The following is a 17760-nucleotide window of genomic DNA, read 5'->3' as shown; positions in this document are numbered from 1 at the left end:
TAATTAATAGCTGGACTCCTAAAGAATGCCCAGAATTCACTAGAGAGGTATTTTTCTTGGGACTTTTGAAGACAGAACAATTAGTTTAACTTGTATCTGTGGCCTGTGGCCACTGATGACTTGATAAAATAACATATTCAATAGATGATTTTCCTATAAACCCATTTGACATGGGAAATCTCTACTTCTTTCTGCAGTTCAATAGCCTGGAGCAGCTATGTATTAATTTCACCAATGAGAAACTGCAACAGTTTTTCAACCACCACATGTTCGTGCTGGAGCAGGAGGAATACAAGAAGGAAGGCATCGAGTGGACGTTCATTGACTTTGGGATGGACCTGGCTGCCTGCATTGAGCTCATTGAGAAGGTCTGTTTGATTTCCAAGGAAAGGTCTAGCTGTACAGATGACTTTCCTAAATACCTTAAACAATTCTAGACAGTTTTCCTGTACTCTCAAATAGTTTGAGATCTAAAATTGGAAAATTACAATAAGGAATCACTTTCAAAATCGTTATAACTTTGATATAAGAAAGATTTAAAAGTGGTTGGGTTCATTTTTTTCTTGCCTGTTTTGTTCTAAATACTGGCTCTGATCTAAGTGAAAACTCACTTTGAGATGGTCTGCTTCGCTAGAAGATCCACCCTACCTAGCTCTAATATATCTCCATTATGATCCAAGATATCATTAGTAGAAATAAATATATTTCTCTAAATAAAAATTAATGCACACGCAGTTGAGCCAGTGCCTTTATGAAAACACATTTGTTAGAAGTCAAAAAGTCAAATTGCTTGTGAGGCTTCATAATCTATATTTAAGGAAACTAAATACATATAATGGGTTATTTATGCTGTTTCATTACTATGAATTGCATCAACATCATTCTAAGTCAATAGGTTATTTTCATACAAAATAAAACTTTGACAACAGATTTATTCATTTAATAGGAAAAGAAGTGTGATGATAAAAATCATTTTAAACTGGTTCTGTTGAGGGGTAGGTACCAGTGGAAGAGAGGAGATTTAACAGACAGTGAATGAGGATGAATAGGATCGTGGTAGTTTATTTGCATATGTGAAAATAGAATAATGAAACTTGTTTAAATTGTTTTAAGAATGAGGGAGAATAAGAGACTGACAGAAGGAGCAAATCTGCATACATTGTGTGCATGTATGGAAATGTCAACCCCTTTATACAACAAATTTAAAAATCAGGGGGGAAAGAATTTTAATAAAATACAATTACTATGCTCACTTTTGAAGCTTGTATCCAGTTATTCTTTTAATTAAGAAAATATTATAGATTGAATTGAAAAGAAATGGCAGATGAGTCATTCCAAAGTGACTTCTTTGTCCCGTAACCTTGGTTTACTGGTTTACTTTGTGCATGTATCTAATGGGGGAATACTCATAATTCAACCAAAAGACAGTTACCATGTCAGTGTCTTTTGAGAAAAGTGAGATAGACACCAATGATTACTTTTCTGAATTCAGCCACTGGGTATCTTCTCCATCCTGGAAGAGGAGTGCATGTTTCCCAAGGCAACAGACACCTCTTTCAAGAACAAGCTGTATGACCAGCACCTGGGCAAATCCAACAACTTCCAGAAGCCCAAGCCTGCCAAAGGCAAGGCTGAGGCCCACTTCTCTCTGATCCACTACGCCGGTACCGTAGACTACAACATTACCGGCTGGCTGGACAAGAACAAGGACCCTCTGAATGACACTGTGGTTGGGCTATACCAGAAGTCAGCAATGAAGACCCTGGCCAGTCTCTTTTCTACATATGCAAGTGCTGAAGCAGGTACTTTCTATTTCCTTAATCTACATAAAACTTCATCTCCCAAGTGTTCATGTGATACTCCAGGCTCTGGAATTCTATTCTAGCTGATAGGTTTTCCTTTATTCTCAGATGGTGGTGCAAAGAAGGGGGCTAAGAAGAAGGGTTCTTCTTTCCAGACTGTGTCTGCTCTTTTCAGGGTAAAGTACAACTTTCAATTGCAAAAATATCTGAATAGTTTCTATGAATTGTTGTGATTATAGGATTTATAATACATTAGGAGGGGTTGAAATGTTGACAGGAACCATTTCAAATATTTACTTTTGGCGAGATATAGCCAAAGCAATATTTCTATTAGCATGGATTTTTGTACTTGTTATTTTATTCCTTATTGTATTGTCTAATGAGTATATTCGGGAATACTAAAGTATCTTTTGAAGCTCCTTATTTTACAATGAGGTTGTTTTTTGAGAAATTTCAAAGCTGTCTTTGAATATTCCTATTCTACTAATTTAATAATTTTCCTGAGTTTTTCTGTGAAAATCAGCCTGAGATATAGAACATCCTTTCACCAAAACATGGCTTTGTCCCCTGAGAGATATTTAATAGAATAGCTGAAAACCATTTAGAGCTAAATCTAGATGATTGAGCTAGACAAAAACAATCAAAGAAAAATAATCATCCTACCAAATAAGACAATTTTTAATATAGTTTGGCTCTTCCAAAGAGAAGAGTGCAAGGTATCCAGACTAATGACTATTTTATGAGAATTTGTCCTGGCTAAGTCTCATTCCTTTCAAAATTAAAATGCGAGTATGATATGTGATCTATGATCTCTGACTTAAACAAGAAAATCTCTCTTGTTCTTTTGCTCATTTCCTTGCATTATCTCACCAAACACATTGTTTTTTACATATTGTATTGTTTTCAAGATCAGAAATTCACATTAATTTGAGTTCTAATGGTTAACTGAGATATGAATAAAATCTGCTTTCTTAAAGAGTATAGCTAATATTGAGACACACATGTGAGTTTGCTGTGGTTGGGTACAACATTATCCTCTGTAATAACTAATTACACTTTCTGGAATAATTCTCAGACATGCTTTAGATTATAGATATTTCCATTCACCTAATATCCACCCACACAGACTGTACTTTAAAAAATAAAACAAGAAACTAGAAGTCCAAGGAAAGAATGGTAAAAGTTGGGACAATTGCTTAGCTACCCAGAAAACTGCTAGCTAGTGTGAAAACTATTAGCACTGAGAAAGACAAAAGAGACCATAGAGATAATAGCAACTAGTTTTATTTGTGACCCAGAGACACAAAGGAAATTTTATAGTCAGGCAGTTGATTTGTGACAGAGTTTGGTCACTGTCCTTTATCTTCTGACTCTGGATTGAAAACAATGCCTATGTGTCAAGGCTATCTACTGTGCGGTTTGTAAAACAGATCCTAGGTGTTGTAAATGAGTACCTTTTAGATGTACATTTCTACCCAGCACTTTGGCCTTCTGGCTATTGAGCAAGGTTGAGTCCTTAGACTTTTCAAATACACAGCAATATGAAACTTTATAAGCTTATGTCTAGTAATTCAGAGTCATATATATACATATATATATATATATATAATTACAAACTTTTAAAAGAAAGAAAAAATAAAAGAAATCCAAAATAGAACTCTCTCAAGTCTCTTCTATCTGATTTTCTAGGAAAATTTAAATAAACTGATGACCAATCTGAGGAGCACACACCCACACTTTGTACGGTGTATAATTCCCAATGAAACCAAAACTCCTGGTAAGGCACAACATGAAATAATCAAAGAGGCACAGGTTGTAAAATTCAGTGTCTGGTAATAAAATCCTCTTGGCAATTTTTAGGTGCCATGGAGCATGAGCTTGTCCTGCACCAGCTGCGGTGTAACGGCGTGCTGGAAGGCATCCGCATCTGCAGGAAAGGGTTCCCAAGCAGGATCTTATACGGGGACTTTAAGCAAAGGTCAGTCTGCTTTGTTGCAGTCCACTTAACTGTCCTCTGGTCATTATATTTCAGTATATATTACAAAGTTGTAAATCAGATAACGTCTTACAGTAAGTAGATAAAATAACAGGTTAGAAAAATAACAGGGAGGATATATGCTACAAAAACCGTATTACTTTACTAGCTGAAAGGACAGTTGAACCTCTACTTTTATTTTTGCTCTCAGATTTTTATTGATATTCTTTTTTGGTTCTATGAGCATATGCGATCATTTCTCTCTAACCATTCATTTGCTTTTGGTACCATTCGTATATGTGATCGTATCTCGCTAACCATTCATTTGTTCATTTAACCACACAGATACAAGGTTTTAAATGCAAGTGCTATTCCAGAAGGACAGTTCATTGACAGCAAGAAGGCTTCTGAGAAGCTTCTGGCGTCTATTGATATTGATCATACCCAATACAAATTTGGACATACCAAGGTACAGCTGTTATTCCATGCACTACCACCATTTCTGTTTCTCATGTAGTATGGAGATGATTTGTGACTCTCCCTTTCCCTAGGTTTTCTTCAAAGCTGGCCTTTTGGGCCTTCTAGAAGAAATGAGAGATGAAAAATTGGCCCAGATTATAACAAGAACACAAGCTGTCTGTAGGGGATTCCTAATGAGGGTAGAATATCAGAAGATGCTGCAAAGGAGGTAACAACCATACAGAATGTCAGGATTGTAAGGGACCTTAGAGACTAACCATAAGGATTCCTCATTCATTAATTCTTTCCTCTTGGGATTTACATGCACTGTCTCATCCTTAAAACATGTCAGGCTTTGCTTCATCTCTCACACTGGGTTTCCTCCAAAACTCTTCTGCTTACAATTTTTCCCTTTTCATCCATCTTCCATAGAGCTGCAGGAACAGCTTGCGGTTAGGACTATCTTTATCATACCACATTTCAGTTTGTAGGTTCCCATGTCAAATCTAAGTTGCTTTGTCAGGGTGCTTTCTATTCCCCACCTCATCTATCATTTCTAACCGCATAGCCTTTTTTCAGCTAGGCTAAACAATTTGCTTATCTCTCATTCTCATGTTTGCACAAATCCTGTCCTGCTCATCCAAATTTATCTAATGTTTCATTTCTCCTTTCCATAATTAACTTTACCTAGCTTATCTACTCAACACGAGTACATTCCCGCTCCTTACATATACACTGTACATTAATATTGCTCATCTTTTTTAGGCCTGCATTTAAGTGTTTCTGTGTCTTTTGCATGCCTCTACATTATAGTTTGTGTTACATCTGCCTTCTCAAACTTACAGATCTTAAAATGGAGCTAGAAGCTAGGCACTGGTGGCTCATATCTGTGATCCAAGTTACTCAGGAGGCTGAGCTCTGAGGATTGCAGTTTGAAACCAGCCCAGACAAGAAAGTCTGTGAGATTCTTATCTCCACTAAACTACCAAAAAGTCAGAAATAGAGCACTAGCCTTAAGCACAAAAGCTCAGAACTCTCTCTCTCTCTCTCTCTGTCACACACACACACACACACACACACACACACACACATACAATGGAGCTCCAATTATAATTCCCTTAATAATAAAGCCTAAAGAGACATACGTTTTGCTACAAATCAATCAAACTTTGCTAGTCTGTTGCTTCCATTGCAAAAGGTAACTTTTTGTTATCATTTAAAATTTTTATTTGGATACAAGTTTTGGAGCTCAATGCTAAAAGCTCCTCAAAAATGTAAATAATCTAACTAGCCAGATAAGGCTGAGGCACTTGAACAAACTTTAAAAGCTAGGATGTCATCTGAAGAGCTAACAAAGGAACAGATTGTTCAGTTGTGAGCCGAGGAAAAGGAAACGTTTAAAGAAAAAGGTAACAAATCACAGCCATAGTTTAGGCAGCACAAATATTAAAAAAAAACCTTTGCCATTTCACAGTTTACATACCTATGTCAATGGCCAGGGAGCACAACAATTTATTGTTGCCACACCCACTATCAAACCACTATTATATGTCCTATAAACTTCCAATTGTATTTGTAAACTTCCGATTGTATTTGTGGGCCATACAAACAATTCACACTCCAAAGTTAGCTTTTTCACTATTTTCAAAGGGACTGAGAATGAAATCATATTGTCCAAGTAGTCACAGAGAGTGCAAGTCACTATGAGTGTGCAAGTGTAGATGGGTGTGTAAACCCTCCATAGAATATAAACCGAATCTGATATGTCACTTATAGGCTTCGGTGTTCATTAAACATAGGATTTGTTTGTAACAAACAGCAATGCCATTGCCTTCCTTAGATCAAACTGTGCCAACACTTTCTTATCATTTCAGAGAAGCTCTCTTCTGCATCCAGTACAATGTCCGGGCCTTCATGAATGTCAAGCACTGGCCCTGGATGAAACTCTTCTTCAAGATCAAGCCCCTCCTTAAGAGTGCAGAGACTGAGAAAGAGATGGCCACCATGAAGGAAGAGTTCCAGAAAACCAAAGATGAGCTTGCCAAGTCAGAGGCAAAAAGGAAGGAACTGGAGGAAAAAATGGTCACTCTCTTGAAAGAGAAAAATGACCTGCAACTTCAGGTTCAATCTGTGAGTACTCTAAATTCTAAATGTGCCACATTACTAGACCTTCTTCTGAGAAACATACAGAGACTTGAATTTTTTTAATTTTTTTAATTTTTTTTTATTTTTATTGTGAAAATACTGTACAGAGGGGTTACAGTTACATGGGCAAGATAGTGAGTACATTTCTTATCAAGCATTGTAGCCTCCTCCTTTGTTTACCCTTTCCATCCCTTCCCATCCTCCCTCCCCCCCGACCCAATCCTCCACCCCCAAGTTGTAAAGTTCGTTTTCGACATGACAACTTGTACTGAGACTTGAATTTTTTTTAACGGACTTTTTCAGAAAAGAAATCTCAAGAATTGTTTTTTAGCATTTCACGGATCTTTCACTATTCTGTGAAAAAAGGCACAATTAAATGTAAATTACAAAATGAAAATCAAAGATTGAGGAATACATTGGACAATAGCACAAAATCTGACAGCCATGTAGGAACACTTTAAAGCCAAGCCCCCAAATCTCATTCAGATATTTTACCCCTTTGCCTTGATTACATCAACCCAGACTTAAAAGTATAACTCTATTTTCTACATGCAAGTCTATGAGATGGTCTTGAAACTCAGGAAAGATAACTAATCTCCTTTCTCTGTTTTCTTTCCTCAATCCCTGAGATTTAACTCAGGAAATACTTGTCCATTTACTTGACCTGAAGACTGAATAAAAGATAATGTTATGTTCTTCCCTGGTGATTTCTCTGTTGTGAACAGGATTCTCCATACTTGTTATGGAATCTAAGTCCGAGCTACAGTCAAAGTGGGGAAGAAATCTGGCAACAGCACTGTAGATAAACATAACCTCTCATTCCTTGATCAATAAGCCCCCAAATATTATAAAGTACCTGTGAAAATGAAAAGTTTTCTTAAAGTTTTAAGCTATTTTGAACTCTGTTTTTTGCTAGTTTCCCTTATAGACAGGAAACCTTTTCCTGAAAGTATAAGAACACACCTTGTCCATCTTAATCTCTCTACATGTTAGTCAGTAAGAGAATAAATATGCAGTAAGTGTACTGAGACCAGGAATGTATAGCAGTTACAAGAAAGCCCAGGCTCCCAAAAAGAAAAAAAAAATCAAGACCACATCTCAACACAAAGGTTTTATATAAAAATTTGATGACACTATACAATTTCTCACAATTACTTGCTCTTGATGGGGGCTGGTGCTTTAAATATACAATTCTAGCTACTTCGAAAGCTGAGATCAGGAGGATTAAGGTTCCAGGCCAGTCCAATCAAACACCAGAGACCCTCACCTGTGGTACCTACCTGTCATCTCAGGATTACACAGGTGTGAGCCACAAGCAAATGGAACATCATTTTCCTATACACTGAAAAATACACTTGAGAGCTGGGAAGGAGGCTCAGTGGTAGAGCGCTTGTCTTGCATGCCTGAGGCCCTGGGTTCCATTCCTCAGCACCACATAAGCAAAAAGAAAAAAGCCGAAAGTGGCGTTGTGGCTCATGTGGTAGAGCACTAGCCTTGAGCTGAAGAGCTGAGGGACAGCGCCCAGGCCCAGAGTTCAAGCCCCACAACTGGACCCCCCCCCAAAAAAATACACTTGAGACTAATGCTAATTCTTTAAATGGAAATGAAAAATTTTGGATAATTATAGCATTCTTATGGACCATCAGAAAAGTATGAGTATATAAAAATTATGCATAGAAATGTGTTTATATATTTTTCTTTTCAGCTTTTTAAAAATTCAACCTGGCAGCCAATCCTTTGAGAAAGGAAGTAATGATAAAAAAATCAAAACTAGCTAACGTCTCTATATCATAGTCTTAAAACTAGCCACTTTCACTGAACCATAGTCTTTGGAAATTACAGTTAAAAAGCAATTAACAAGCATTTACCAGTACTTCCTTATTCACAAATGAAAAAAATGAGTTCAAGAGAAATAAAGCAACTTGCCAAGATCATACTTAAGGAAGGTGATTTCGGAACAAGAATCTTAGTTTCCTTTTGTCTTGACTATAAGTCTTTCCACTCTTACCTACACTATTTTTCACATAATCACTCCTACAATCTTGTTATTTTGTGGGATAGTTCACTTCTAACCCAGTCATATTTTTAATTAGCTGCCATGTAATAATGTTCAATTAAAGCTGCATTTATATTCATAGTGATAAATTCAACAAAAGTCAATTAAACACTAATATTCTGTGTAAAAGTAAGTTTCAAAATAGATCACAGACCCTCAAAATATCTTAATGAATCTATCCATAGGAAGCAGATAGCTTGGCTGATGCAGAGGAAAGATGTGAACAATTGATCAAAAACAAAATCCAGCTGGAGGCCAAAATCAAAGAGGTGACAGAGAGAGCTGAGGATGAGGAAGAGATCAATGCTGAGCTGACAGCCAAGAAGAGGAAGCTGGAGGATGAGTGCTCAGAGCTGAAGAAAGACATCGATGACCTTGAGCTGACCCTGGCCAAGGTCGAAAAGGAGAAGCATGCCACAGAGAACAAGGTATGAAACACATTCAGCTATATGTATTACATTGAGATTCTGCCACTCAGTGGAGTCGTTTTCTAACAGAGCTTTCATTCTTCACCTTTGTAGGTGAAAAACCTTACAGAAGAGATGGCAGGCTTGGATGAGACCATTGCTAAGCTGACCAAGGAGAAGAAGGCACTCCAAGAGGCCCACCAGCAGACCCTGGATGACCTTCAGGCAGAGGAGGACAAAGTCAACACTCTGACCAAAGCTAAAACCAAGCTAGAGCAGCAAGTGGATGATGTAAGCACATTTTAAATATTCTTTAACTATTTGTTCTTAAAAATACACTTTCAATTTTGACCTATTTACTTTCTCATTAGCTTGAAGGATCTCTAGAACAAGAAAAGAAACTCCGAATGGACTTAGAAAGAGCAAAGAGGAAACTGGAAGGTGACCTCAAATTGGCCCAAGAATCCACAATGGATATCGAAAATGACAAACAACAGCTTGATGAAAAGCTTAAAAAGTAGGTGCCTCAGGGGAAAAAAAAATTCAATGTGCTATCGTCTCTCAATTCATTTGAGTATTAATATGTCTTATTCTTTGGTCTAAAGAAAAGAATTTGAAATCAGCAATTTGATCAGCAAAATTGAAGATGAACAAGCAGTAGAAATTCAGCTGCAGAAGAAAATAAAGGAGTTGCAGGTGTGTGCGCTTCTTTTATTATTGTGGTGATGGCTTGGTTTGAGTTGGAAGGGGTATGTTCAGACATGGTCTCCCTATGTAGCCTGGGTTGGCTCAGAGCCTGAGTTCCTCAAACTGTGCTGAGATTACAGGTACACATCATTGTATCCAACTCCTTAATTCTACTTTTCTGAACACCAAAAAACAATTGAGAAACTGTTATGTTAATGTGCTTCTTTGAATCTCAGGCCCGTATTGAGGAGCTGGAGGAGGAAATCGAGGCAGAGCGGGCCTCCCGGGCCAAAGCAGAGAAGCAGCGCTCTGACCTCTCCCGGGAACTGGAGGAGATCAGTGAGAGGCTGGAAGAGGCCGGTGGGGCCACTTCTGCTCAGGTCGAGTTAAACAAGAAGCGGGAGGCTGAGTTCCAGAAACTGCGCAGGGACCTGGAGGAGGCCACCCTGCAGCACGAAGCCACGGCAGCTGCTCTTCGGAAGAAGCAGGCAGACAGCATGGCAGAGCTCGGGGAACAGATCGACAACCTGCAGAGGGTCAAGCAGAAGCTGGAGAAGGAGAAGAGTGAGCTGAAGATGGAGATTGATGACCTCAGCAGTAATGCAGAGGCCATTTCTAAAGCCAAGGTATCTAGTACTGTCTAATGACTTGTAAGAACAACTATCCACTTTTCTCTGCCATTAAATAAGCATGGTTTGCAGGCATTTTATACCACTGCTCAAATATTTTCTATCCTAACAGATTCTACTCTGTTTCTGTTATTTTAACGGCCTGTTAGGAGCCACTAAGATTTCAACAGCCACTTGTTTATAAACAAGTATCAATACCATTCCAACACAGCTATTCATGTGAAGGGACATGATCTATTCAGTGTGCTTATTATCCTAGTATATTCCACAATTTCCTACTGCACTTGCCATAAATGTATGCACATGAAAATATTTTAAGGATCAAGGTTTAGGGCTTGGGAAGGTGGCTCAGTTGTAGAGTGCTCACCCAGCATGCATGAGCCCCTGGGTTCGATTCCTCACCACCACATAAGCAAAAAAAGCCAGAAGTGGTGCTGTGGCTCAAATGGTAGAGTGCTAGCCTTGAGCTGAAGAGCTGAGGCTCTCAGCCCAGAGATCAGGCCCCACGACCAACAAAAAAAAAGAACCAAGGTTTAATTTTTTTTTTACTGCATTCGATGTCTTATCTCTTATCGTTACACATCTTACAGGGAAACCTGGAGAAGATGTGCCGTACACTGGAAGATCAAGTGAGTGAACTGAAGACCAAGGAAGAGGAGCAGCAGCGGCTGATCAATGAACTGACAGCGCAGAGAGGGCGTCTACAGACCGAAGCAGGTTAATACATTGCCTCTGGGTCCCAAAGCCATGGACCACCTATAATGATTCCAGAAGTTCTAACAAGTATATTCCCACATTATCGGTGGGGATAAACAAACTATCTGACTTTGTCTGGGCAAGTTAAAAAGAAAAAATTGGACAAGAATAAATAGTGAACTTACCTATTATACTCATATGGCAATTCTGCTTGTTCATCTCCATTTCTATACCAATACTTCGAAGCAAATATATAGCACTAAAAATCCCTTTAATTCTATTATTCTTAGGTGAATATTCTCGACAATTAGATGAGAAAGATGCTTTAGTCTCTCAGCTTTCTAGAAGCAAGCAGGCATCTACTCAGCAAATTGAGGAGCTGAAACGTCAACTAGAGGAAGAAACTAAAGTGAGTTTTACCAAAGACAATCTCGGCTAATCGAATCTAAGTATGCCAGTCAGGTTCTACTTGGGGGCTTTAAATTAAAGTCACTGAACTACCACTCCTGCAGGCCAAGAACGCCCTGGCCCATGCCCTGCAATCCTCCCGCCATGACTGTGATCTGCTTCGGGAGCAGTATGAGGAAGAGCAGGAAGGCAAAGCCGAGCTGCAGAGGGCGCTGTCCAAGGCCAACAGTGAGGTTGCCCAGTGGAGGACCAAATACGAGACGGACGCCATCCAGCGCACGGAGGAGCTGGAGGAGGCCAAGTATGTGCTATGAACTCTGTAAGAGAAAGACAGATCCTCTTAGCTGCCAAACTCGGCAACTCCCATACACAGCTATAACGATGAGAACACAAAAATAGCAAAAGCTAACATTTATTAAGTGCATACTACGTGTCACATACTGGAACACATTAGCTCCCTTAGTTTTCCTAACAATACTATCACAGTTTTATCACTCTTCCTATCTTCATTTTACAGATGAGGACATTGAAGTACAATACATTAACCAACTAATCAAAGGGAATGTGCTTAATAAACACTATAGCTGGGGTTGGAACTAGATGTTCTGGCTTCAGAGGCCAACTTCTTCAGCATTCAATAGACAGATTTAACTCATAAAACTCATTGCGGGGGGCCTGCTAAGCCACATCAAATGTCTAGAGTTGATCTTAATGTCTTTATGTAGAATAAAAGGATACTTTCAAGTAGACCTCCTTTGGGTATCAGGGTTAAAGGCTTTTCTGTGTCTTAAGGCTGTACACTTACCATACAAATGAGAATGAAGAAAGAATATAGGCAATTCAAGTGAAAAACACAACTTGCCTTTGTTTAAATAGTATGAGCTGCTCTGAAATAGGTATGATCAGAAGAAACTGGCTATTTTCTAAGAAAGAAATACATAAAAAGGAAATGGAAATTCTTATAGAAACAAATAATTAAGCTCAGTGTATTTTTCCTAATAAAAGTATATATTCAGTGTCAAACCTTTTTTGGAATGAGCATTATGTATGTAGTCAATCAATAACTGGGCCTGGTGACACAGGTCTATAATGCCAACTCTCAGGAAGTGGAGGCCAGAGAACCACAAGTTGGAAGCCAGCCTGGGCTATACAGCAAAGCACTTCTCAAATAACCAAATTAAAAAAAAAATAAAACCACTCAATAGATAAATAAAATTGTTTTTCTAGTCATTTTTACAATCATCACCAACTGGAAGTCCTCAAAGTTCTGAATTTCTGATGCTGTATCTATAGTGGCAGTAACGAAAGCATCTCTTAGGAATTTATTAACAGATCCATGGCTTGAATCTAACGGTTCACTACCTTGGAGCTTTCCAGTGTTCTCTAGCCATTCTGGCTACTAGTTTTGAAAACTACATGGCCCTTGCCAGTAAAGTGCAAGACTATGGAAGGGGTCATGGAAGCTATCACCTTGCTTTTGGCTTTGGCCAAGTCTTGACTACTTTTCAGGAAGAAGCTGGCCCAGCGTCTGCAGGATGCTGAAGAACACGTAGAAGCTGTGAACGCCAAATGTGCTTCTCTGGAGAAGACAAAGCAGCGACTCCAGAATGAAGTGGAGGATCTCATGCTTGACGTGGAGAGATCTAATGCTGCCTGTGCAGCTCTCGATAAGAAGCAAAGGAACTTTGACAAGGTAGTCTAGGCTGCTTAAACTTTATAAACATTTGGTCTTCCTTCTCCTTTACACCAACTGACACTTCACTGCTTTTCAGGTCCTATCAGAATGGAAACAGAAGTATGAGGAAACTCAGGCTGAACTTGAGGCCTCCCAGAAGGAGTCCCGTTCTCTCAGTACTGAGCTGTTCAAGGTGAAGAATGCCTATGAAGAATCCCTGGACCAACTGGAAACACTGAGGAGGGAAAATAAGAACTTGCAGCGTGAGTTCTTGCACTGTTCCCTACTGTAGGTAGCTCTGACCTTTCCACGTTGCTGCCATCAGTTCAAACATGTCTTCTTTGTCTATTCATCCACAGAGGAGATTTCTGACCTCACTGAGCAGATTGCAGAGGGAGGGAAGCAAATTCATGAACTGGAGAAAATTAAGAAGCAAGTAGAACAAGAGAAATGTGATATTCAGGCTGCCTTAGAAGAAGCAGAGGTATATGTTACTGTGCTGTGGCAGAAAAGCCTGAGAAAATGCTCAAAGTGGGTAATGGTACCATGGTATGGGTACACTACTATGGAGTTGGTGAGAATTTGAATCCATATGACCTTTAAGAAGGGCAATTTGGTAACAGCTACCAAAATTCTTAAAAATATAAATACCTGGGGCTGGGAAGGTGGCTCAGTGGTAGAGTGCTTGCCTTGCATGCATGAGGCCCTGGGTTCGATTCTTCAGCACCACATAAGCAGAAAAGGCTGGAAGTGGCACTGTGGCTCAAGTGGCAGAGCACTAGCCTTGAGCTGAAGAGCTGAGAGACAGCACCCAGACCCAGAGTTCAGGGCCCATGACAGACAAAAAAATACATACACACACACACAACACACACACACACACACACACACACACACACACATACACATGCCCTGGCTCATCAATACTGTTTCTTAGAATTTATACCATAAAAATAATCTTGAAAAAAGCAAACATTTAAGAAAAAAATGTCTAATCCAAAAACAAGTATAAGAAAATTTTAGAATAGCCATGGGATGGAATTTCATAGTCATTAAGTATAAATAATATGGGGAATATTTATGGTAGATTTAAGTAAATATCTGCTTTTGAAAATAAGACACAGATTAGCATTCACAACTTCGATTATGAAAACATGCAGGGTGTGAGAAACTGCTTTTTGCCAAGGACCACTTAGATACCTATAACATCACTATGGGCCATACAAAATTATCAATGCAGGCAGACAGGTCTCAGGCAGCCAACAAGAAGAATACATCTGTCCATGAATGTTTTCAATTTCTGATAGGAATAATGGAGGCTGAGGCAGTATGATCTCAAGTTTGAAGCCAGTCTGAGTCACACAGAAAGACCCTCTCTCAAAACATACACATACACATGCACGCGCGCGCACACACACACACACACACACACACCAACATTGTTATAGATAGTAGGAAAAACTATTAGAAAAAATAGGCTACATTAAAATAGTTATCTGGTAGCAAAGGCACAATAGTTTTTGTTTAGATATATTATCTCTACTCTATATTACACAAAAATATAAAACATATATTTTAGACATAATTTCTATACTCTACACCAGATCATCACACATGAACGTTTTAATCAGTAAGAGCTTTAGAATTCATGTTTATGATATGTAAGTATAATCATACAGTTTTGCTAATACTAGCATGAATATTTATACAGCACAAAATACCTTTGTTAAAGTGCTGCCCTGTATGATCTGTGCTTGAATAAATGAAAAAAAAGATTAGTCAAAAAGGTTCCTAGAGATACTGTACTGTACAATCAGAAAAAATGATATCAATAAGAGTTTGGCTCACAAGGGAATAGACTCTAAATCCTCAAGTTATTTTCCACTACTAATTAATCACTGCTTTATTAAGGCATCTCTTGAACATGAAGAAGGAAAGATCCTGCGCATCCAGCTTGAGCTGAACCAAGTCAAGTCTGAGGTTGACAGGAAAATTGCTGAGAAGGATGAGGAAATTGACCAGTTGAAGAGAAACCATATCAGAGTGGTAGAAACCATGCAGAGCACACTGGATGCGGAGATCAGAAGCAGAAATGATGCTCTGAGAGTCAAGAAAAAGATGGAAGGAGATCTGAATGAAATGGAAATCCAGCTCAACCATGCCAACCGCTTGGCTGCAGAAAGCTTAAGGAGCTACAGAAACACCCAAGGGATCCTAAAGGTAGATGGGTTCACATGAGCCTGTCAGAGGAGTTGGGGACTTTACTTTTCTTCCTCTTACAAGTTATGCAATTGGATGTATAGTGACATCTAATTTAAATACACATCGAATATAATAGCTTTCAAAAAATTGTACATAAAACAGACAGAAGCCCAGAGATTGAGCTACAACAGAAAGCCTTTGAACCAGAAAGGCCTGACGTCAAATCTTAGCTTTGTTGCTGCTTGATTTTTTTTTTTAATTTTATTTTATTTTATTTGAGAACATACTGTACAGAGGGGTTACAATTACATGGGCAGGATAATGCGTACATTTCTTACCAAGCATTGCAGCCTCCTCCTTTGTTTACCCTTCACCTCCCTTCCCAGCCTCCCCCCTCCCCCCCACCCAATCATACCCCCCCCCCTTCCGACATTGTAAAGCTAGTTTTGACATGACATTTTGTACTTCTCATTGTTGCAACAGGTCCACCTGAATCCTTAAACGACTTGTTTGTCCCCATCTCCTCCACATGTTATACTGACATCAAATATAGTGAAAGCGGGGGTTTGCTTGATTTTTATTTAGGACAGTCATTTAAACTCTCAGAACTGTTTTTGTTTTCTTCTACAAAGTAAGAATGTAACTTCTTACCTCAAGGACCACCACTTTGAGGACGAAATGAAATAATGGATATCAGGAACTGGGAGAGCATGTGGAAATGCTCTATGACTACTAGATATTAGTGGGGAAATAACCAGCTAAAATAAAAATGCAACGAAACCCTGTTTTCTGGTAATGTTCTCTCACCCTAAGCAAGTGACATCACTACGCTTAGTCTCATTCAATTGACTAGCATATTACTTGCTGCTCCAGGTGGCTAGATATCCTTTTATCCCTTCTTATGGGATGCTCACATTCTCTTCAGAATGCTTAAGACCATTTTTTTAACTTAACAGGAAACACAGCTGCACCTGGATGATGCTCTCCGGGGCCAGGAGGACCTGAAGGAGCAGCTGGCAATTGTGGAGCGTAGAGCCAACCTGCTGCAGGCTGAAGTGGAGGAGCTGCGGGCCACGCTGGAGCAGACCGAGAGGAGCAGGAAAATTGCAGAGCAGGAGCTCCTGGATGCCAGCGAGCGTGTCCAACTCCTCCACACCCAGGTGAGACAAATACTAGTGCACAGGTGATGAGTGAGAATTGTAAGTATATATCCACAAGCAAAGATGAAGCTGTTCTCTAAAATGTCAACTGAAGCTATCTTTGGGTGATGGGATTATAGATCATTTGGGTGTGTGTTCTATTTGTCTGTTTTAGATTTTCTTCCAAACAAAGGCTTTCTCTTAATTTTAACATAGGGGTTTTTAAAAGAATTATTGTCAGAACAATATGGTAGAATAATCATGAGTAAAAAAATACCTGTTAACTCCAAACTCTGAAAATGTTTTGTGTGGCATTTATCAGGGTCATTTGAACTTTATCTTGTTTACTGACTCTGTGTCCTAAAGGGCATTCAGCACCACTGACTTGCCCAGACATTAAATGCAATAGCAACCCTACGTTACTATGATGCTGAGCATGTCAGAATACCCATAGAGGTCATTTTGCTTCCCTTCAAGAACTACTGGGTTGAAACTCTTAAGAAATATTTTCACAAGACAAATTCAGAGTTCCCCAAAGGACCAAACCATGATCGACTCACAGAAAATATATTCCTTCTAAGAAATTCCTGGGGCTGGGAAGGTGGCTCAGTGGTAGAGCGCTTGCCTTGCATGCCTGAGGCCCTGGGTTCGATTCCTCAGCAGCACATAAGCAAAAAGAAAAAAGCTGGAAGTGGCGCTGTGGCTCAAGTGATAGAGCACTAGCCTTGAGCTGAAGAGCTGAGGGACAGCGCCCAGGCCCAGAGTTCAGACCCCATGACCAGACCCCCCCCAAAAAAAAAGAAAGAAAGGAAGGAAAGAAGGAAGGAAGGAAGGAAGGAAGGAAGGAAGGAAGGAAGGAAGGAAGGAAGGAAGGAAGGAAGGAAGGAAGGAAGGAAGGAAGGAAGGAAGGAAGGAAGGAAAGAATTCCCATGCCAGGCACTAAAAAAATCTGTTTCTTTCCCTACTTTCTTTTTTTATGGGAGGTGAGGGGGGCGGTAAGTAAGAGTACTAGGATCTGAACTCAGGGTGCTGTGCTTACTATTTGCCAGCCAGATATTCTACCACTTGAACTATTACTTCTCATACACATTTTCGTTTTAGTTGTCTCCCATTTTTGCCCCAACTATCCTGGGCCATAATCTTCCTATTTGTGCTTCCCAAATGGCTGAGAAGATATGGTCATACCACTGCACCCAACTTTTTGTGCATGTGTGTATGCCAGTCCCGAGGTTTGAACTTGGGGTCTGGGCGCTGTCCCTAAACTTTTCTGCTCAAGGCTAGTGCTCTACCACTCGAGCCACAGCTCTACTTCCCACTTTTTTGGTGGTTACCTGGAGATAAGAGTCTTAGGGACTTTCCTGCCCAGGCTAACTTTGAACCACAATCCTCATAGCTCAGCCTCTTAAGTAGCATAAACTACCAGGGCCCAGCTGACATGTAGCTTTTTATTGACTGAGATCATATTTCACTAACTTTTTGC

The 17760-nt window shown here is 39.4% G+C and overlaps 1 protein-coding gene across 2 annotated transcripts in view; it reads left to right on the top strand.

Annotated features, from left to right (window-relative positions):
* Positions 1-17760, top strand: part of LOC122117604 (myosin-8) — a 31764-nt gene that overhangs the window by 9859 nt on the left and 4145 nt on the right. Inside the window, exons 13-33 of one of the 2 annotated variants that reach the window (XM_042691320.1) lie at positions 198-368; positions 1493-1802; positions 1911-1978; positions 3492-3579; positions 3663-3780; positions 4123-4246; positions 4329-4465; positions 6111-6366; positions 8623-8865; positions 8959-9135; positions 9216-9361; positions 9450-9540; positions 9768-10157; positions 10751-10877; positions 11147-11265; positions 11369-11565; positions 12774-12957; positions 13037-13202; positions 13299-13423; positions 14851-15159; positions 16098-16301. In XM_042691320.1, the coding sequence (XP_042547254.1) occupies positions 198-368; positions 1493-1802; positions 1911-1978; positions 3492-3579; positions 3663-3780; positions 4123-4246; positions 4329-4465; positions 6111-6366; positions 8623-8865; positions 8959-9135; positions 9216-9361; positions 9450-9540; positions 9768-10157; positions 10751-10877; positions 11147-11265; positions 11369-11565; positions 12774-12957; positions 13037-13202; positions 13299-13423; positions 14851-15159; positions 16098-16301 (3750 nt within the window). Of the gene's footprint in view, positions 1-197; positions 369-1492; positions 1803-1892; positions 1979-3491; positions 3580-3662; positions 3781-4122; positions 4247-4328; positions 4466-6110; positions 6367-8622; positions 8866-8958; positions 9136-9215; positions 9362-9449; positions 9541-9767; positions 10158-10750; positions 10878-11146; positions 11266-11368; positions 11566-12773; positions 12958-13036; positions 13203-13298; positions 13424-14850; positions 15160-16097; positions 16302-17760 lie in introns of both variants that reach the window. The other variant, XM_042691328.1, reaches the window with a different exon arrangement.

Source organism: Dipodomys spectabilis, unplaced genomic scaffold (assembly GCF_019054845.1).
Source record: "Dipodomys spectabilis isolate Male_0828 unplaced genomic scaffold, ASM1905484v1 ptg000004l, whole genome shotgun sequence".
Classification (NCBI taxonomy): Eukaryota; Metazoa; Chordata; class Mammalia; order Rodentia; family Heteromyidae; genus Dipodomys; species Dipodomys spectabilis.
Note: the sequence above shows the minus strand (reverse complement) of the source record. Positions and strands in the feature narration are given on the sequence as shown.